This window comes from Schistocerca serialis, chromosome 5 (genome assembly GCF_023864345.2).
Source record: "Schistocerca serialis cubense isolate TAMUIC-IGC-003099 chromosome 5, iqSchSeri2.2, whole genome shotgun sequence".
Taxonomy (NCBI): domain Eukaryota; kingdom Metazoa; phylum Arthropoda; class Insecta; order Orthoptera; family Acrididae; genus Schistocerca; species Schistocerca serialis.
Window position 1 is genome coordinate 257,933,174 of NC_064642.1, and position 23,415 is coordinate 257,956,588.

At 42.8% G+C, this 23,415-nt stretch overlaps 1 protein-coding gene across 1 annotated transcript in view; it reads right to left on the reverse strand.

Moving 5' to 3' along the window:
• LOC126481882 (thymus-specific serine protease-like) overlaps positions 1-23,415 on the reverse strand; it is a 141,268-nt gene that overhangs the window by 46,435 nt on the left and 71,418 nt on the right. Inside the window, exons 6-7 of the mRNA XM_050105841.1 lie at positions 15,661-15,793; positions 1,941-2,110 (exon numbers count right to left, since the gene is read on the reverse strand). Of these exons, the coding sequence (XP_049961798.1) occupies positions 1,941-2,110; positions 15,661-15,793 (303 nt within the window). The remainder of the gene's footprint in view (positions 1-1,940; positions 2,111-15,660; positions 15,794-23,415) is intronic.

A 23,415-nucleotide genomic window follows, 5' to 3' on the forward strand; every position in this document is an offset into this window, starting at 1 on the left:
GGAGCAACTGTAGTATAGAAGAGTTTCTTTTCATATTGGGTACTACAGCAATGAATTTATTAACAGAAGGTGACATTTTCCACTTTTGCTGTATTCATTTTGTTTTTTCGCGACTAATTTCAGCCTGAAATTTCCTGGCATATTAAAACTGTGTGCCGGACCGAGACTCGAACTCGGCACCTTTGCCTTTCGCGGGCAAGTCCTCTACCAAATGAGCTACCCAAGCACGACTCACGACCCGTCCTCATAATTTTACTTCGGCCAGCACCTCGTCTCTAATTTCAGCGTTCCAGGCCATTCTCAAGTGATTTTGTGGTTCTGCAATAGAAAACTATGCCTAACGTATTGAAATGTCAGCGTCTTTAAATTTATCTTTTCTATTCATTCGGTTCACAAATGCTGTCTTGTTGGTTTGACAGTTTAAAATTTACAAAGGCACGATACCTCTGTAAACGTCAAGCTGTCAAACCTACAAGACAGCATTTGTGAACAAAAACGAATAGAAAACACAAATTTAAAGACACTGACATTTCAATACGTTAGGCATAGGTTTCTATTGCAGGACCACAAAATCACTTGAAAATGGCCTAGATGGCTGAAACTAGTGGAGAACAAATAAAATGAATACAGCAAACGTGGAAAATGCCACCTTCTTTTAGTATGAAAGTGTTTTCTGTAGGTGATCTGCTAAAACGGACCTTTTCCAGTAGATCTTTTGGAGGAGGAAGCGAGATTTAAAGAGTTAGATACGTCTACTCCAATGATAAATCTAAAAATACAAGAGCGTGGGACGAGGCTTACCGATTTGGCTCGATCTATGGGAACAGAAGCAGGCAAATGCACCTTCCAAGTTCTAGAATATTGCGTCTTAGTTGGCCATAGGAAATGGTGAAAACGGTCTCTAAAAATGTAATTGTATAGTGAGAGGAGACTTCGTGCTGCGAAACTTGCAGTGGGGCGGCAGTTAATTGATTTAGCACAGATTGGAGATGTGGTGGCATGGGTTCGGTTCCCACCTGGTCCCATTATTTTTGTTTTATTTTATTCCTCGCAGTGTTAAATGATTAATTATAAAATCTAAATATATTTCAACAGTTCAATTTATATACGTAACATTGGATTAATATTTTGAATTTAGTTACGATTACTGCCCTTATAAGTCAAAAGGCTATAGGTTATCACGTTGTAGTACATTTGTAAAATCTGGCCCGAGCCGCCACTAGTTCCGCCGATCACTAGTTGCTTACCAGCATTGGCTTGGCGAGTGCTTTGTTGCACTGTAGCCTGTCGATCAGCTGTTTTAATCTGAAGTAGTATGCATGAACCATGTCGTTAATGTTTTGCTTGTGGCACTTGAATCTGGAGGCTTTGGTTTGGTCTACTTGGGGTACTCATGGGACACCCTGAACATGCTGGTACCTGCAAATCCCAGCTCAGTGTTTGCGCTGGATGGAGTGTCCCATTCATCGAGCACCAATGATGTGGCTGCAATCAAGTGTACTGATTTTGCATTTCTTGCCCATCCTGCACTTGACTGCCACGCCTGTCTGACGACACGCCAGTAAGTAAAATTAACTTCTGTAATGAAAGAAGTGTTCTCCTTTATCTCACTCCAATACATTACTCGTCTCCAATTAAATTAATGAGTGCATGTACAAAGTCTATTTTGTCAAGTATTCTCATAGTGCACATGAGGGAGAATTAGCATTATCCTTATGTTTCTTAAGCAATCCTTCTTTTCCCTGCTTTTATATCTGTCTGAAATATGGTAACCTGAGTTTTGTTTTCATTTTACATGTCATGATAGGGTCTTGACTTTATTCAAGAAAAGGTGCAATACCACAGTTCGGAAATTATTTCTCAGAAAAACATGTTATCAGCAAAGCAATAACAATAATGCTTACGAATGACGTGGTTAATGAGCTTTTATGGATACTTACCCGGAATGACGACAGCACGAGCGGTGTCTGAGAGATCGTGTGTCACGCTGAGGCGATGCCAGGGGTCCAGTGCACCGTTGACGAAAACCACGTGACTTACGTCGGGGGAGCGACCACCGAAGTGAGTGTTAGTTGCCGACACCCCGCGGCTGGTGCGTTCCAGCGTAAACCTGTTGACAGGAAGAGAAATGGTTCAAATGGCTCTGAGCACAATGGGACTTAACGTCTGAGGTCATCAGTCCGCTAGAACTTAGAACTACTTAAACCTATCTAACCTGAAGACATCACACACATCCATGCCCGAGGCAGGATTCGAACCTGCGACTGTAGCGGTCGCGCTGTTCCAGACTGAAGCGCCTAGAACCGCTCGGCCAAACCGGCCAGCCACAGGAAGAGACCATAGTGACATGTATACCTTTTCGTATGTGTTAGAAGTTTACACAATGTGCCCAATTATCTTGATCACCCTAAATAACTTTTTGTCCAGAAGTAAAATGAAAAAAATATATCAAGCAGAGGCTGTTTAGCTAAAAGGGGGACATTAACCAACATGACTGCGTTAGTTCGTTGTGAAGATGTGAACAGCAATATGTCTTTTTTAAATAGCGTCCTGTATTTTTAATCAGAAGCGCACTTCCTCTTCTATAGACCTGCTCATAAACGTATCGCGTATTTATTCAGCATGGTTGTGAGAGGTAGACCATACCCTGCAGACACGTTGGAACACCAACAAATGAGATAATTTCATTTACAGTGTGATCATGGGTATGCTCATTATGTCACAGCTGTACTTCGACCCATATCACTCTGTTGATTCCGTACAGCCAACTGACACATACACGCCACTTCATTGTCACAACTTACATCAACGGTTGAGGGTTACGTTACTGCCTAGTACCGTTTCTACACCATTTACGCAGTACTTCCCGAAAGTGAGTTTCCTCACTGTTTTTGAAAGAGAAGATGGAACAACAGGTGACACAAACAAACGCCATAAGAATCCACACACATTACTGGTTCAGCAATGGAAGGGGTGTCAGCAGAGGAGGAATGATGCATGCGCAAAGCGCTGAGGAATAGAGATTAGCAGCAGAGCGGCGTGCCCGAGATTATTCGATTACAAATCACGATGACGGAGGAACATGTACAGCGGGACATGTACTGACACCGTGGGACTAGTGTGTCTGTCATCCGTGAGCACCTATAGACCGTGTATAGAGAAGAGGTCATGTCTCGTAAAATACCTGGTCACTGGTGTTGCATGTTCAGAGAAGGAAGGCAGAGTATGGAGGATGAAGGTCGAAGTGGGCGTCACTCCACATCAACGAATGAAAAGAACATTGCTGGGGTACAGGACTTGGTGTTGGCGGACAGGAGCATAAAGCTGTCAGACGTGGTGTCCACACTGGGTATTGGCCGTGCTCAGGCTCATCACATTCTCCATGATATGTTGGGTTACCGAACAGTGTCTGCAAAACGGGTGCCAAGAAACCTGACCCTGGATCACAAGAGTGCAAGAACGGGAATCAGTCACGATCACTTGCTGCAGTACGCACGACAGGGAAATGAGTTCCCATTGAGAAACATCACAGGCGATGAGACATGCGTGAATCAGTTTACCCCAGAATCCAAGGCCTCAATGACACGGGGGATGCAAAATGGTGTGATTCTCCTCGATTTCCTCTAGCAACGGACCATCAGTGTTGCACGCTACTGCAGCACCCTCGTAAAACTCAGGTCCACCATTCAACGAAGGAGATCAGGACTCTTGAATGACGTTGTTGTGATCTTGGACGACAACTAAACACCACACACAGCAAGGCTCACACAGTGTCAGATTCGTCACCTCGGATGGAAATGATTGGGTCACACAGCCTACAGCCTCACACCTGCCCACCGGACTCTCACCTGTTTCCTACATTGAAAGCTGCACTCTAAGGATGTCACTTCCAAAGCAGTGATGAGGTGGAGCAAACTTTACGAAAATTCCTTGCATAGCAGGGCGCCAGTTGTTACCAGAGTGGTATCTTCAAACTGATAGCAAGCTACGACAAATCTCTCAATGTCAATGGCGAGTATGTCGAATAATCTAAGGAGCATATTTCATGACGCCATGGTGTATCTGTTTTTGGATATAAAGTTCCCACGTGAAAAACAACAGCGAAATTTACTTTGGGGACGTCCTTCGTGTACCGCTACAAAGCGACCCCTTTGCTCTAATAATGGTGCGACCAATATTTTGTACGGTCAGCTTAGTTAAAAGTTGTAGACTCTGCTCCAATCGATTATCGTTAAAGAGTCTTTCTAGAAATGAAAATTTAGAGGTACTCATTCGTTCATTTTTGAATTAATCCCGTGATATTATTCTGTTGTGCAGTCAATGTTAAGAGGACCACACGATGCCTATCTAACCTATCTAACCCATGTTAATTTAGACAAGTATTTGACCCATTTCTGAAAAAACTATTTGATGCAGGACCTTAACATTTTTACTGTACGTTACATGATGCTAATAGAGTCAACTGTACTAAAATCTGCTTTATCCATTTTATAGTTTTTAAGAAATACTTTTTTAAATTTATTAACAAAAATATTAATTTTTTTCTGCAGAAAATATTTTTTGTGAACTTCCTAATGCGGGAATATTAATGAATGTAGTACCAGAGGTGGCTTTTTATGTTATGCAGAGTCTCTGAAAATTTCATACTTTTATCTATGATAGTTTCTTATATAATGGGGCATACGTACTGAAAATTTTAGTTTGCGGGAAATTGACTTTAAAGAAAAAATTTTTGAAATTTGTTATTTTCAGTTAATTAAAACTGTCCTGTTGCATATGATGGACCTTCTTTGGCCTCTAGCAGGTCTTCTAGATTTTTCACCTTCCTGGATGTTTGTCTTGCTTTCTTGGCTATATTAGATGCAGACCTGTCTGCATCAGCTATCCTCATTTTATTGCAATGTTGCAGCCCGCTGATCATATTTTCACCAGGATTAATTCCCAGCTTTTTCAGTACCCAACACTTTCCAATATTACCACAATTCAACGTAATAACAGCATTATGAACTCCTAGTTTCACTGTATGCATGCCTACAAATTCAGTTTTAGGAAGGCGGTTCCAAATGATGCTGTTGAAACATTCATTTGCGTTCTGTGTCTGCCCATGCAGACATTTCCTTAGAAGGTCAAGACGAGCCAAGTCTCTGAAAATAGGCTTAATTGCTGTGATAACATCAGCAGGAAGAGAATGCTGGTGAGAATGAGATTCTCCAGTTGCCTGAGCCCTATTGTATTTGCACCACGAATTTTCTCCTGATGGACACAATCCATGACATGGCTTTTCATCAGTAGAGGACTTATGGAAGAATATGGCCCAAACATTTCTCTTCATTGCCTCCAGATTTTCTTTATTTCTCCTAATTGCCTGTCCATAGCATACCTGCAAGTTTTCTGTTTCAGTTTTAGTTAACCGACCCTGTCCAGTCAGCAATTTTTCATCTTCTAATTTTTTTCCTCTCATCTCAACAGTTAGTTTTCTCAGCCTTGTTCCCAAATGTTTTTGAACATTATTTTGCTAATAATGGCATCTCCATATGGCTTAGAGTTCACCACATTGTTGTATGCCTTATTGTCACCAGCGCCCAAATATCTGGTGTACCGTATGCCTCTTGTTTCTACGGCGCGATGAAATATTTGTTGTACTCCATGAACTTCCATACCACCACTTGTTTCTCTAAAATTAGCCACAGAGTTGTGTTCTTTATGTTCATTGACTTTACAACATTTGCAATATTTAGACATTATCTCTACGTCTAACACTTTACAGGTGTCTACACTCGTGGCAGTCACTACTCCATTCAGAGAAGTATGTCCCATTTTCTGCCAACTTTCATCAAGTGCGACTGCAATACCCGAACATCCATCATTTTCTTCCACTGCTTCCCTAGCAGCCAGTTTTCCTAAAAGCCATAAGTTCACTGAGCATTCGTCATACCCACACCCTGCCATCGTATCGCCACGTTGTGTACCGTGATTCGTCACTCCACACAACGCTTTTCCACTGTTCAGTCGTCCAATGTCTACGCTCCTTACACCAAGCGTGGCGTCGTTTTGCATTTACCGGCGTGATGTGTGGCTTATGAGCAGCCGCTCAACCATGAGATCTAAGTTTTCTCACCTCCCGCCTAACTGTGATAGTACTTGCAGTGGATCCTGATGCAGTTTGCAATTCCATTGTGATGGTCTGGATAGATGTCTGCCTGTTACACATTACGACCCTCTTCAACTATCGGCGGTGTCTGTCAGTCAACAGACGAGATCGGCCTGTACGCTTTTGTGCTGTACATGTCCCTTCACGTTTCCATTTCACTATCACATCGGAAGCAGTGGACCTAGAGATGTTTAGGAGTGTGGAATCTCGCGTACAGACGTATGATATAAGTGACACCCAATCGTCTAACCCCAGTTGAGTTCTGCGGAGGGCCCCATTCTGCTCTCTCACGATTTCTAATGACTACTGAGGTCGCTGATATGGAGCACCTGGCAGTAGGTGGCAGCAAATTGCACCTAATACGAAAAACGTGTATTTCTCGGGTTGTCTGGTTACTTTTGATCACATAGCATATGTGACTGGCCTTAAGCCGCATCCTATGTCAGCGACTGAAGTGACCGAGAGCAGGCGACATCTGAATTCGGGCTACTCCTGTTACAAACAGCAGCGGTGGGCAACATACCATCGCGTCCTGCGTGCGAGTGACGAACCCCGCTACAAGACAGCTGCTGGAGTCGACTAGCTGTTTCTATAAAACGGCGCCCATAAACCACAAAATATTGTATCTCGAGAGCAAGGCAGCAAAAGTAGCATCACTTAGGAAAATAAAGTGATGTGCTGTGCATGATATTTGCAGAGGTAGGACTCTTCTTACAGAATTTCATAATTTATAGCACTGACTACGAAGATCACCAGACTAATTCTTCAAATACACGTGGACGAGCAGAGATACTTTCCACTATCTAATCAGTGAATTAAAGACGAGTGTTTCGTATTTGACCACGAACTTTCGACAGTCGATGAGTGTTTAAGAATCGTTGACTAACGTAAATATCGGAAAATGAGTGACATTTCTGATGAGGTGTCTGAGGTAATTTAACTACCAAATCACTGGTCTGTGTTCGTTTCTTGGTCGTAGCTTTTATTCAACCGATATTATTTTTGATGTGTACCATCCTAACACTAGATCTGTGTATTAAGTTTTATATGTACTCTGTACCCTGTATCCCAATGCATATTTTTTAAGTTCTTGGCAAAGTATTTGATTTTTAAGCGTTTACGCACCTATCTCAGGAACAACCAAGAAATTTTACTGATTTTTGTTTGTTGGGAACGTAATTCACCAGCAATGATTGTTAATGCCAAGTGTTTCAATTAATTTAAATAGTCTGCATAAATAAAGCATACAAAATTTTTGAAAGAAAGTTTAAATGGTTTGTGAAATTATTTGGCTAAAAGCAAGAAATAGAACAGATTAGAAAAACATCTGATACAGTTCATTTGCTATACACGATTTCGAGCATCATTCAAAGGTACGTCAAGTGATTCTCTAATCTACTTTATTTCTTTTACACACATCATTTCACATAACATTTGACAAATTTTTTTTCATTTTTTTATTTTCAAGTTTTACTCAGAAAGCATGATATTAATGACACCTCATTTGCTGTCCTAGTGTCTTCTGTTCTCGAAATGTCTAAATTCAGATTTTTTTTTCGAAGGAAGCCTTTAAGCAAGTTAAATATCTTTTTATGCACAAAACAGCTAGGCCGTGAAGAAATGAACTTTTTGACACCTTCATTTACATAGCCAACAGCAGCTGTTCGTGAAATATTTCAATTTCTCATCAAATCATTAAGTAAATTTTCCTTAATTATCCTGATTACTTTCAACCAAATAAATATTTTCTTTTTGCGAAGCTAGACCTCACGCTGGTCACTTTGATATCTCATTTGCACATTTCTCTTTCTTTATTGGCCTATGAAAATTCTGACAGACACTCATTGTGTAATTTAACATTTGACCAAGACCTATCAAGTGTTAATCATACAACAAAATACGTCCTCTTTGCGTACTGTCATTTGCAGAAAGCGTTGTTTCGAAATCTTGAATCGTATATGAAATTGACGATTATTATGACCACTATTTGTGATGTGCAGGGACAGAATTGGGTGCTCCACGTGCGGCCCATATGCCACATTCACAATCCAAAATCTCGTGAAGTAAGAGACATATCGTTCTGTTCTCAGGTTTAAATATAATTTAGATATCTTCGCTACATTTTATACACAGACATGCAAGACGTAAATGAACTATATGCAAAGTGTATGCGATGCGTTTTTACCTCTGCAAACGCTTAAAAATTTCGTGCAGTCATTTACTTAGTTTCGTGCAGTACAGTAACTACGGTCAATAACAAAAAAAAATTCAGTCCTTTGCCGAGCGAAGAGGTCAAGCAATGTGATGAGAAAGCATCATTTTTTTTACCAAATAGTTTTCTGAAGATTTTATAATATGTATTTCACAGCCGCTGGGGCGTTCGCTCCAGTGCTTTGCTGAGAAACTTTCACTAACCTGACCGAGATAGTTCGGAAACAGTGAAGTTGAAATGTCAGAGACGCCATTTCCTTAAGTAATTTCAGATCAAAACAGAGCTATACTTTTGGCTCTGATGATAAATATCAGGAAGCAAAGATTCTGTGCAGGAAACCTCTTACGACGTGTATAAACTGTTATTGTAAACTTTTATTGTATTACCCCCTAAGGTACTCTGTTGGCATCAGATTGTCATTCCTTCAAAATCGATACTGATTTTCGAGGAATGTATCACTTTTACATTCGATAGCGCCAGGTAGTGGAGGAATGAACCTATAGCATCCCAACTCTCCAGCAAGAATAGTAATTTTTTACCGTTCTTCAGCGTTCCCTAGTTGCTTCAAAATTCATGGAGGTATAAATGTATTATGTAGTAGTGACAAGCATGTTACTATGCTACGTTTTCTCATGTTATTCTCTCGTTTCTCAGGTTAGAAACAACTTTTGCGCCACAAGTTTCGTAAAGTATGGTATTTCGATTTCCATTGTTGATATTCCGTGAGTGTGCTCCTGGAGATGTGTTTGCCCGATCCCCATATTCGAATTTTATTTTTCCGGCGTTTTTCAGCCAAATTTGTTATTACACTTCACTTGCCATTCTCACTGTTTGTTGAATGTGCGTGTTTACTGCATCGTCGTATTCCCAAGTGTACCTGTGTCTTTATCTTCCATCTTTAGTTTGTGTAGTGAGACCTGATATTTATTGTGTGTGTGTGTATGCGTGTGTTTGTGTTTCGTTATGTGTGAATGTCTTACTCTTCATGTGTGTGTTTGTGAAACAGACAAACAGAGAGAGAGAGAGAGAGAGAGAGAGAGAGAGAGAGAGAGGATTAATTAATTATTTATTGTGGTTATATTCCACATTTCTGTTTCTTATTGCTTTAGTGACTAACATTATCAGTGAGTTGTTGTTTATGTTGGTTTAGTCATTAATTACTTTTTTTATCATGTTAACAGAATCTTCCGTCGGTTCTTGGTAGAACAACATTATAATAAATGAAAAGCACCAGTTTGCTTTTGTTCTACAACGTTACTTTTATTGTGTTAACCAGTTTTCGGCTTACAAGGCCATCTTCAGACATTTACTGAGTATTGTTACCAAAGAAGTTACAGTGTTTGCAAACAACATTGGAAGAAAAGTAACACTTCTAGAATGAAGCAGAAACATATAGTAAGTAGTATATTTGACAGTGTGGTGGTAATGCAATGAAAAAGTAAAAAATTGAACATTCAATAAATAAAAATGGAGTAGACAGGAAAAACAGCATGCCCACATAATAGTTTCTATTAATAAACAAACTAATAAAATAAAATAAAATTAGTACTTGACAAGGCTATATCGGGAGGTATAAAACGTGGAGAGTGATACACAAACCAATTAAAAGAAGAAACAATTATTAATTACAGAATACATAAGGAACTTAAACAATATCAGTAACATAAACAGAAATAAACAGATGCAGGAAAATGGAGGCATTTGGGGGAACATACAGTAAATGCAATCTTTGAGAGTGTGGTGGTACTGCATTTTAACATAACACTATATTCAAAACAGTGGCTATGTAACAGTTTGCATTAAATAAATGAACAAAGTAAAATGCGAACAATATTTGATGAGACAACTACAAGAGGTGTTAAACATGGACAGTAATACAAGTACAAATTAAAAAGAAGGCTTAACTATTGAAACTACAATCTACATGGAATACATAGACAACTTCGATAAAACAAGAGAACTTAAAGAATACAGGAAAATGGGAATATGTAGGAACACACAGTGTGGGAAGTAATGAACAACAGAGATGATTGTATAAAGTTTAGGAGAGGGGAAGTGTTGAGCTGTGTCTGGTCATTTATGATTAGATCTGGACTGTGAACAAGATGTTTTTTAATTTCCAGAGCTTCCAGCAGGTTGAGTTTATGACCTTTGTTTGCTAAGTGAAGTACGTGGGGCACTGGCTGGTAGTTGTGACCCTCACTCAGTACATGCTCAGCAAATGTGGAGGCAGAATTTTGCAACCTCCAGCTGCGTTCATGTTCAGCCAGCCTAGTTGCTTTGTATCTGCCTGACTGACCGATGTAAAATCTGCCACAATCAGAACAGGTGATTTTGTATACCCCACTGTTGGCTAATAACTGGATCTTATATTTGCTATTACAAACACATTGGGCTGTCGTGTTCTTAACATAGTAGGAAATCCTATACTTGCAGGCTTTCAGTGCTTTGGCAACAATCTGTGATACCTCACCTAGAAATGGGAGTGCACACCATTTCATGCAGACATCGTCATTTTCTATTTGTAGTTCACTGTTGCTGTTTGAGTTTACGGAGCAGTGAGTGGAGCTGTGGACTGTAAAAAATGGAGTGTCAATTGGAGAAATCGGAACATTTCCGTCATATTCTTCTGTTTAAGTTCAATAGAGAGGTGACAGGAGTGGAGGCAATCAGAAACATCTGCGCCATGTGTGAGGGTAATGCCATTGGACAGAGCCCGGCAACGAAATGATCTTCTATGTTAGGAAAGGATGTTTTTGACATTAGTGACTCTCCACGTTCAGGAAGACCTTGGGGTTTGCTGATGATCGTATAAAGGCATTAATCAACAGTGATCTAAGTCAATGTACTCGAGAAAAGGCAAATGTGATGACCTGTGAACATCCTACCATCGAGTGATATTTGCATTCAATGGATAAGGTTCAAAAATCGAGTGCATAGATACTGCATGCTCTAAGCCAAAACCACGAAAATCAGTGGGCGGCCACATGGGCATGTTCCCTTTCAGTCATCAATTGGCTCGTGAACAACACAGACCATTCCAGTCCACTATCGTTACTGTTGACTAGAAATCGTATCTTTCTCCTAACACAAGGAAAAGAAAGGAATGTTTGAGAGAGCCAAAAAAAGTACGCTACTGGCCATTAAAATTGCTACACCACGAAGATGACGTGCTACGGACGCGACATTTAACCGACAGGAAGATGCTGTGATATGCAAATGATTAGCCTTTCAGAACATTCACACAAGGCTGGCGCCGATGGCGACATCTATAACGTGTTGACATGAGGAAAGTTTCCAACCGATTTCTCGTACACAAACAGCAGTTGACCGGCGTTGCCTGGTGAAGCGTTGTTGTGATGCCACGTGTAAGGAGGGAATTGCGTACCATCACGTTTCCGACTTTGATAAAGGTCGGATTGTAGCCTATCGCGATTGCGGTTTATCGTATCGCGACATTGCTGCTCGCGTTGGTCGAGATCCAATGACTATTAGCAGAATATGGAATCGGTGGGTTCAGGAGGGTAATACGGAACGCCGTGCTGGATCCCAACGGCCTCGTATCGCTAGCAGTCGAGATGACAGGCATCTTATCCGCATGGCTGTAACGGATCGTGCAGCCACGTCTCGATACCTGAGTCAACAGATGGGGACGTTTGAAAGACAACAACCATCTGCACGAACAGTTCGACGACGTTTGCAGCAGTGTGGATTATCAGCTCGGAGACCATGGTTGCGGTTACCCTTGACGCTGCATCACAGACAGGAGCGCCTGCGATGGTGTACTCAACGACGAACCTGGATGCATGAATGGCAAAACGTCGTTTTTTCGGATGAATCCAGGTTCTGTTTACAGCATCATGATGGTCGCATCCGTGTTTGGTGACATCGCGGTGAACGCACATTGGAAGCGTGTATTCGTTATCGCCATACTGGCGTACTACCCGGCATGATGGTATGGGGTGCCATTGGTTACACGTCTCGGTCATCTCTTGTTCGCATTGACGGCACTTTGAACAGTGGACGTTACGTTTCAGATGTGTTACGACCCGTGGCTCTACCCTTCATTCGATCCCTGCGAAACCCTACATTTCAGCAGAATAATACACGACCGCATGTTGCAGGTACTGTACGGGCCTTTCTGGATACAGAAAATGTTCGATTGCTGCCCTGGCCAGCACATTCTCCAGATCTCTCACCAACTGAAAACGTCTGGTCAATGGTGGCCGAGCAACTGGCTCGTCACAGTACGCCAGTCACTACCCTTGATGGACTGTGGTATCGTGTTGAAGCTGCATGGGCAGCTGTACCTTTACACGTTATCCAAGCTGTGTTTGACCCAATGCCCAGCAGTTCAAGGCAAGGCCGTTATTACGACCAGAGGTGGTTGTTCTGGGTACTGATTTCTAAGGATATATGCACCCAAACTGGAGGAAAATGTAGTCACATGTCAGTTCTAGTATAATATATTTTTTCAATGAATATCCATTTATCATCTGTATTTCTTCTTGGTGTAGCAATTTTAATGGCCACTAGTGTAGTATGGGCAGAGGTTATACTTGACAATCAGACTAAACTATTAATTTCATTGTGCCACGAACTGCTTCCCCGAGGTATAACCATCACTACTGACATTAATTGGCAACAACTGACACGTTTTGGAGACGTAATCAAAGAACAATGACCAGGAACACTGCTTGAAGTGATGCTGCTCCACGATATCACCGGCCCACATTTTGCTAGACTGCCAAAAGACTCTATACAGAAGTTGAATTCTGAAGTCATTCCTCACCCACTTTATTCACCTGATGTTCCGCCCTCAGATTTTCATCTTTTCCGTTATCGAGCAGCCTTCAAGAAATTTATTTCTAGGATAAAAGTGCGCGCCGGACAAGGCTTGACGAGTTCTTCACCTCAAAACCACGTGATTTCTGCAATTGCAGAGTCGAACCCCAGCGTTGGCAGACTGCTGTAAACAGCGAAGGATAGTATAATATTGATGACTGAAGTCTTTGTTATGTGTATCTGTTGTTTTTAGTACGGAAAAGCGCTACAACTTATGCACCAAGTCAACACAACCATTATAAACCTGAAGTTGCGTCTTTACTGACGTGAAACTGGTAGTTACGAATAAAGCTCCTTCATACAGGTACGTGGCCTTTGGAAACACCTCATCATTCTTGACATTTTAAATTGTTATAATTTTTAGGCTAATTTGAAGGGGTATTGAGTGTTTTTTATTGTTATTCACAATATCTCCGAGCTGTGATTGACCCCCCCCCCACCCCCCCTGAAAGTTGTTTGTAGCAATTACCAAAGCAATCATTGGCGCACATGAAGATCTGCAAACGTCTGATGTTACGAACTCGTATAATTTGACATACCAGTTCGCTAATCAGCACTTAACATTGTTATTTTACTGTAAATGGTGTGGATCACGACACAGATGACCGTAGTACAGCCTTAATCACCTACAACGTCAACTTTAAGTTGGTGTAGAAAACGTCTTCAATCAGGCATAATGTTTCGGCTCAATAGTTTTCAAATCTGCATAAAGTCAGAAACCAAATGATACACTACTGGCCATTAAAATTTCTACACCAAGAAGAAATGCAGATGATAAACGGGTATTCATTGTCAAATATTTTACACTAGAACTGACATGTGATTACATTTTCACGCGATTTGGGTGCATAGATCCTAAGAAATCAGTACCCAGAACAACCACCTCTGGTCGTAATAACGGCCTTGATACGCCTGGGCATTGAGTCAAACAGAGCTTGGATGGCGTGTACAGGTACAGCTGCCCATGCTACTTCAACACGATACCACAATTCATCAAGAGTAGTGACTGGCGTATCGTGACGAGCCAGTTGCTCGGCCACCATTGACCAGACGTTTTCAGTTGGTGAGAGATCTGGAGAATGTGCTGGCCAGGGCAGCAGTCGAACATCTTCTGTATTCAGAAAGGCCCGTACGGGACCTGCAACATGCGGTCGTGTATTATTCTGCTGAAATGTAGGGTTTCGCAGGGATCGAATGAAGGGTAGAGCCACGGGTCGTAACACATCTGAAATGTAACGTCCACTGTTCAAAGTGCCGTAAATGCGAACAAGAGATAACCGAGACGTGTAACCAATGGCACCCCATACCATCACGCCGGGTGATACGCCAGTATGGCGATGACGAATACACGCTTCCAATGTACATTCACTGCGATGTCACCAAACACGGATGCGACCATCATGATGCTGCAAACAGAACCTGGATTCATCCGAAAAAACGACGTTTTGCCATTCGTGCACCCAGGTTCGTCGTTGAGTACACCATCGCAGGCGCTCCTGTCTGTGATACAGCGTCAAGGGTAACCGGAGCCATGGTCACCGAGCTGATAATCCATGCTGCTGCAAACGTCGCCGAACTGTTCGTGCAGATGGTTGTTGCCTTGCAAACATCACCACCTGTTGACTTAGGTATCGAGACGTGGCTGCACGATCCGTTACAGCCATGCGGATAAGATGCCTGTCATCTCGACTGCTAGTGATACGAGGCCGTTGGGATTCAGCACGGCGTTCCGTATTACACTCCTGAATCCACCGATTCCATATTCTGCTAACAGTCATTTGATATCAACCAACGAAAGCAGTAATGTTGCGATACGATAAACCGCAATCGCGATAGGCTACAATCCGACCTTTATCAAAGTCGGAAACGTGATGGTATGCATTTCCCTCCTTACACGAGGCAGCACAACAACGTTTCACCAGGCAACGCCGGTCAACTGCTGTTTGTGTATGAGAAATCGGTTGGAAACTTTCCTCATCTCAGCACGTTGTAGGTGTTGCCACCGGGGCCAATGTTGTGTGAATGCTCTGAAAAGCTAATCATTTGCATATCACAGCATCTTCTTCCTGCCGGTTAAATTTCGCGTCTGTAGCACGTCATCTTCGTGGTGTAGTAATTTTAATGGCCAGTAGTGTAGGAAAGAAAATTTTTCTTTCGATGTGACAAGAAAATTTATCTCTGTTATGCCATGTGTTAATTACACTAAAATGGGTATGCTTTTGTTTTTTAAGTGGCATATACGCTGCCCCACTACTAGCCATCCTTCACGCGATCCAGTTTCACAGTTTCTTTGTGGAGGCGTGAAACAAGTGAAGTACTCTTTCTTGCAGACTTCTATCAGTACGAAGTAATAAAGGAAAAAGGATTATTTTAAATTTTGGATTTTCTGTTATCTGTGTTTCATTTATAAGATAAACAGTGGCCAAAAATAACTGAAGATCCAATTACTTACTCTGGTCCAAATACGGCTTCACAGATACCCCCACTGAAGGAGACGCCTATTCTGTGGCCGAATGGCTGCTTATCAGAATCCGTCGTCACGAAGTAGCCAAATTCTGTACACGTCTGGTATAGCCACTGTCTTGCTGTGAACAAACATCAGTAATATCTATGTCATTACTCACAGCTGTTCACTCTTCAGTCGTATATACTATTGATTAATTTGCAAAATTATAAATACAGAGTGCGTTACAGGCACTTCTACAACTGCTGGGGGTGGTTGTTCACTACAAAAAAAAAAAAAAAAAGAAAAAAGTGCTCATAAATATACATACAAAAGCTACTGTTTTTGTGTTTTTAAGAACAGGACGTTTCACAAAGTACTCAAGTTATAAACCGTACGAAATATTCAAAATAAGCTCAACAGTGAAATTTTTAGTCGCCCCTTTAAAACAGCAGACTGTTCGGTTTTGGAAGGCTGTGATTGGTATGGAAGCGGTCAGCGAACCGCCACCATTGACTTAAGTCATGGCAGTGGCCTTGATTGTATGGTACCAACGCCTTAATATGGGTCGATGTGCTGACGTGACAGAATGACAAAAATAAAAAGAACTACGTTTTGTGTTTGCATGTACCTGTTACATACCGCGAATAAAAATATCCTAATTGTTGGTGGCGCAACGTAGACCGTTCAATGTGTATACAAAGAACGGTGTACGACTCGCATCCCTGAAACACAGCGTGAAATCTGTGGTGGTAAAAAGATCCTAGCCGACGAGGACGCGAGATGAGTGTCTCGCTTTGTCAATGTCAGTCGGTTCCAAACCCCATAAATATTTCTGCTTTTAATGAATACACATCTATATCAACCAGTATCTCAGTGAACATTGCAAAACAACTGTATATGTTGCAGGTTTAGAGAGGATACCTCGCAAAACGCCATTGCCCTCAATAGCACATAAAACGGCATGTCTTCAATAGGCTAAACAATACAGAAACTGGACAGTAGGTGACTCTATTCGGAAAGAACAAATTACGACCTCTACCGCGTTTAGGAAGTGGAGGTATTCATTAGCAACAAATGAAAATTTGCACTGAGGCTGTAATTCGAGCCTGGGTCGATTGCTTACTAGTCAGATGCGTTAACCATCAACGCCAAGGCGGCACAACGGTTACAGGTAACTGCACGGACTACATAAGCTCGCCTCCCCTCTTGGTCCAAATTCCCATTTACCGCACACTACAAACATAGCATCCCCTAGCCCTCTGTCCTCATTTTGTTCGTCGCATCATGCACAGTCCCGCATGAGGTCCGACGAAGAGTGCTCTGCACTGAATGATCATATTAGCCTTCATGGCGCATACGAGTGGTGCAGAGCACTCATAGCCGGGACTGGGATTGATGTGACCAACAAACGACAAAGGGCTAGGGGCTGCTACATTTTTAGTGTGCGGCAAACGGGAATTTGGATTGTGACGGGAGGCGCGCTTGGGTAGTCCGTGCAGTTGTATCTGCCTAGCAAGCAGGAGACCTTGGTTCGAATCCTGGTCTCGGTACAAATTTCAATTTGGACAATGAATTCTTTCGTTGCCCAAACGCGACAGAGCTCGGAATTTCTCCTTTCTGAACATATTCTATGTCCGGCCGCGGGATCAAACACAGAAATTGTGTCTGTTCTTTCGGAAATGTCCTAAAGACTATACACCACTCATATGGATATAAGTAGCTGCCTGTGTTGTCCGACGAGTCGCGATGTAGCCAGTTTCCAAATGATGCAGTGTGCTGAATGCTTCGGCGGCTCAATGAGGTGTTTAACTCACAATGCCTGGAGGACGTAGTTCAGATCTGATATGGCACTGTGAAGTTTTGCTTGTGTTTTTCGTGCCTTGACTTGAGCCCACTCATTCAAGATAACATGAACATGAACCAGGACGGGTATTTCAACGTTATCGGTGATCAGGTTTTGCCCTTTCTCCTACATATTCATGGTGGGTATGCTGTCTTCCAAGATGGACACAGCCATGGTCACACGCCTACGTCGTTATGTTCTCGGTTTGAAGAACACTCAGGCACCTATTGTACTACGTTAACCTTTAAATACTCTGATGAGCCAGAACATTATGACCACCTCCCTAATAGTCATTTTCCACCGGTAACAACGGCGACGCGTCGTGGTGTGAAAGCAATGAGGTCTTGGCAAGTCGCTGGAGGGAGCTGGCACCACATCTGCACACACAAGTCACCTAATTCTCGTAAACTCAGGGCAGTGTTCGATCAGGTCCAGATCTGGCGAGTTGCAGGGCCAGCACATTAAGTGGAACTCGCCACTGTCTTCCTCGAACCACTCCATCACACACCTGGCCTTGTGACCTGGCGCATTATCTTGATGAAAAAAAGCCACTGCCATCGGGAAACATGATCGTCATGAAGAGGTGTACGGTGGTCATCACCAGCGTATGATACTCCTTGGCTGTCATGGTACCTTGCACGAGCTCCACTGGACCCATGGATGCCCACATGAATGTTCTCCAGAGCATAGTGTAGCCGCCGCCGTCTTATCTCCATCCCCAGTACAGGTGTCAAAGAACTATTCACCTGGAAGACGGCCGATTCGCTCTCTCCCATCGGCGTAATGAAGAAGATATCGGGAGTCATCAGACCATGCAACGCTCTGCTACTGTGCCAACGTCCAGTGACGATGGTCATGTGCCCATTTCAGTCGTAGTAGCCGATGTCATGATAACATTGGGGTTATTCATGGGTCGTTGCCTGCAGAGGCCCATCATTAGAACTGTTCGATGCACTGTGTGCTCAGACACACTTGTACTCTACCCAGAATTTAAGTCTAATATTAGTTCCGCAGCATTTCACCACCTGTCCTGTTTTACCACTCTGGCCACCCTACGATGTCCGACATCTGTAATGAGGGATGGCTGCCCAAACTCACGAAGTTTGGACGTGTTTCTCTACGTGTTGAAGACACTCACCACAGCACTCCAGACAAGTCGCTTAGTTTACGAAATGCTCGTGCCGAGCTTCCGGGTCATCACAATCTGCCCACGGTCGAACTCCGATAGATCGCGCGCCTTCCCCATTCTACACAAGGTCAGCACGCCCATACTAGATGCATCGTGTGTGTGTCTGACTAGCAGTCATTCCTCTCCAGGTGACAATGAAAATTTATGGCTAGCCAGGACTCGAACCCAGATTTAGCGCTTCACACAAACGGTCGCCTTAAGCGCTTTGGCTTTCCGTGCACGACTCACACCCCGACCCAAACTTCCGTATGTTATCGCTCCTGGGTCACAACCTGTACTTGTTCACACATTATACAGGGTGTTACAAAAAGGTACGGCCAAACTTTCAGGAAACATTCCTCACACACAAAGAAAGAAAATATGTTATGTGGACATGTGTTCGGAAACGCTTACTTTCCGTGTTAGATCTCATTTTATTACTTCTCTTCAAATCACCTTAATCATGGAATGGAAACACACAGCAACAGAACGTACCAGCGTGACTTCAAACACTTTGTTACAGGAAATGTTCAAAATGTCCTCCGTTAGCGAGGATACATGCATCCGCCCTCCGTCGCATGGAATCCCTGATGCGCTGATGCACCCTTGGAGAATGGCGTATTGTATCACAGCCGTCCACAATACGAGCACGAAGAGTCTCTACATTTGGTACCGGGGTTGCGTAGACAAGAGCTTTCAAATGCCCCCATAAATGAAAGTCAAGAGGGTTGAGGTCAGGAGAGCATGGAGGCCACGGAATTGGTCCGCCTCTACCAATCCATCGGTCACCGAATCTGTTGTTGAGAAGCGTACGAACACTTCGACTGAAATGTGCAGGAGCTCCATCGTGCGTGAACCACATGTTGTGTCGTACTTGTAAAGGCACATGTTCTAGCAGCGCAGGTGGAGTATCCCGTATGAAATCGTGATAACGTGCTCCATTGAGCGTAGGTGGAAGAAACTAAAATGAGCTCTAACATGGAAATTAAGTGTTTCCGGACACTTGTCCACATAACACATTTTCTTTATTTGTGTGTGAGGAATGTTTCCTGGAAGTTTGGCCGTACCTTTTTGTAACATCCTGTATAATTCCCCTACAAGGGAGGCGTCTTTAATTGAAAGTCACTACCTGGTACCGGCGGATAAATACTATGTAATGTTCCTGCCTGCATACCTGCACATGTATGCCTGACCAGAGGAACATCGTATCATTCTTCTTGACAGCACAGGCACGGCAATGTATTTATCCATCAGCACCAGGCAGTGAATTTCAATTGAAAATGTCGTCCCCTGTAAGGTTATTATACAATGTGTGTAGGAGTACAGAGTGTGATGGGGAACAATGACATCGGGATGTCTGACTCTGGCTTTGAATCGTGCACCGATAGCCCCAGTTCCCCTTTTAGCTCCGCAGCGTCGCTTGTTTGAAGTTTTCCTTATTAGTGCTGTTCTATCTGCCGAGTGAGTAATAGCGCCTCGGCTCCGCCTTACTGGCTGTGTTCGTCTACTTGCAGCGGCGTCGGCCGCTCCGCTATGGCTTCCATGGTTTCCACGTGATATTCCACGAAAAGATACTGTGAGTTTTACTTTCGATAAAACAACGCGACACGTGCTGCCCTGGTCTCTATAAATCCACGATTACCTTGTCGATACAATTCATTTGAACTCTGATCAGGTCCACACCCCTTATTTTCCCGAAAGAACAGATACTACCTTCATTTATAGTTAAAATATGCTACCCGGCCGCTGACCTTCTTGTGCGAACGCACACGCTATGCCCCAACTCGAACGGGACTTGGCAGATTAATCTGTCACGAGTAATGATTGTGATGGACAAACATGTATTAGGCACACCATTCGTACCATTGAGGACTGATGCCGAGAACATCAACGGCGCACTAGACTGCAACAGCCCAGTAAGTCGGCAATCGCTTAGCATTGCCTGTCGGAACTCCACAGCATGGATTATGACCAAACCAAAGTCCTGACACAGACTTACAAATACTGGAACTTTGTCATCAAAGAAGCCATAGAGATCAGAGTAAGGGAGCCACAACTAAATCGTGACAGCGGCTACATCCTTAGCAAGGCATAAGAACCCGCGATCACCCGGATTAAGAAGGAAAAGGATATTTTCCAGAGTGTACCGACTTCGGGGGAGGAGGGAAGAATAACGAGAGTGGTGCCGGCAGGCCCTCCTGAACGAGAAGACCTGGGACGCTGTGCTCAGAGGGCGGGAGAACGGATGCTGTACCTGGACCGCGCGCGGGGCGCGGACCGCACCGACTCATAGGAAGTGCCTGAGGGAGGAGCGGGAGGGGGATGGTCCTATATATACATGACGCCGGCCCACCGCCGCTCAGTACATCAGCGCACCTGATGATGGCAACGTGGTCGATTGCCGAAATATTGTGTCCTATGCACACTCATACCAGGCTGTTCACCCGAGATTTATTTCGTCAGAATATAACGTGATCCACCATAACTGCTGTAAAGGTAAGACAATTTATTTATTTGTTATGTGCACAGGGACCATAGTTATCGGTGTTGAACTGGGCCAGAGGATTCAGTACCTAAGAGGCTGAATGTATTTTGCAGTGACTGTATTTCTTTATTGGCAATGGGAGTTGTATTGCCCAGTCAGTTCGCATAAAGTTTTGCTAACAATAACACAGAGTAAGCACACCACTTGCAGCAACAACGTGCTACATGATAACAACAGTTTTTTTTATATATTCGCAGGTCAGGCATAGATTTGAGTATTTCAGTAATTTAAAAGACAGTACGAGTCATTCACCTTCACTTGTTTTCTTTTTTTTTTTTTTTTTTTTTTTGTCATCAGTCTACTGACTGGTTTGATGCGGACCGCCACGAATTCCTTTCCTGTGCTAACCTCTTCATCTCAGAGTAGCACTTGCAACCTACGTCCTCAATTATTTGCTTGACGTATTCCAATCTCTGTCTTCCTCTACAGTTTTTGCCCTCTACAGCTCCCTCTAGTACCATGGATGTCATTCCCTCATGTCTTAGCAGATGTCCTATCATCCTGTCCCTTCTCCTTATCAGTGTTTTCCACATATTCCTTTCCTCTCCGATTCTGCGCAGAACCTCCTCATTCCTTACCTTATCAGTCCACCTAATTTTCAACATTCGTCTATAGCACCACATCTCAAATGCTTCGATTCTCTTCTGTTCCGGTTGTCCCACAGTCCATGTTTCACTACCATACAATGCTGTACTCCAGAAATTTCTTCCTCAAATTAAGGCCGGTATTTGATATTAGTAGACTTCTCTTGGCTAGAAATGCCTTTTTTGCCATAGCGAGTCTGCTTTTGATGTCCTCCTTGCTCCGTCCGTCATTGGTTATTTTACTGCCTAGGTAGCAGAATTCCTTAACTTCATTGACTACGTGACCATCAATCCTGATGTTAAGTTTCTCGATGTTCTCATTTCTACTACTTCTCATTACCTTCGTCTTTCTACGATTTACTCTCAAACCATACTGTGTACTCATTAGACTGTTCATTCCGTTCAGCAGGTCATTTAATTCTTCTTCACTTTCACTCAGGATAGCAATGTCATCAGCGAATCGTATCATTGATATCCTTTCACCTTGTATTTTAATTCCACTCCTGAACCTTTCTTTTATTTCCATCATTGTTTCCTCGATGTACAGATTGAAGAGTAGGGGCGAAAGGCTACAGCCTTGTCTTACACCCTTCTTAATACGAGCACTTCGTTCTTGATCGTCCACTTATTATTCCCTCTTGGTTGTTGTACATATTGTATATGACCCGTCTCTCCCTATAGCTTACCCCTACTTTTTTCAGAATCTCGAACAGCTTACACCATTTTATATTGTCGAACGCTTTTTCCAGGTCGACAAATCCTATGAAAGTGCCCTGATTTTTCTTTAGTCTTGCTTCCATTATTAGCTGTAACGTCAGAATTTCCTCTCTCGTCCCTTTACTTTTCCTAAAGCCAAACTGATCGTCACCTAGCGCATTCTCAATTTTCTTTTCCATTCTTCTGTATATTATTCTTGTAAGCAGCTTCGATGCATGAGCTGTTAAGCTGATTGTGCGATAATTCTCGCACTTGTCAGCTCTTGCCGTCTTCGGAATTGTGTGGATGATGCTTTTCCGAAAGTCAGATGGTATGTCGCCAGACTCATATATTCTACACACCAACGTGAATAGTCGTTTTGTTGCCACTTCCCCCAATGATTTTAGAAATTCTGGTGGAATGTTATCTATCCCTTCTGCCTTATTTGACCGTAAGTCCTTCAAAGCTATTTTAAATTCCGATTCTAATACTGGATCCCCAGTGTGCTCCGTGCCGCCGTTGGATAAGCAACTGCAGCAGCAAGTCGTATACTCCTAGCTCACTCATTTGTTACATAGTTTAATTCTTAATTTCTTTGCGTGTTTTTGGTACTTGCATTGTTTAATTCATAAATTTCGGGCGTATTATAGTATTTGAGAGTTGTAGCATCGCGTTTTAGTACCTGAATAGCGTAAAATCGCGTAGTCTCCTTCCGCCGCCGAGCAGTGTGTCAGCAGTGCGCAAGTAGCAGCATTACTGCATTTACTAGGCAATCTTGTATTTTAATAACCGTTTAAATTTTATGTCGATTTGTTTGCGCTCTGTGTAGATTAGTTCAGACGTTCTTTGCACAACAGTTTTTAGCATGGATAGGGACTGCAACTGCTGTGTTTGGATGCAGGCTGAGTTGGCATCCCTTCGCTCC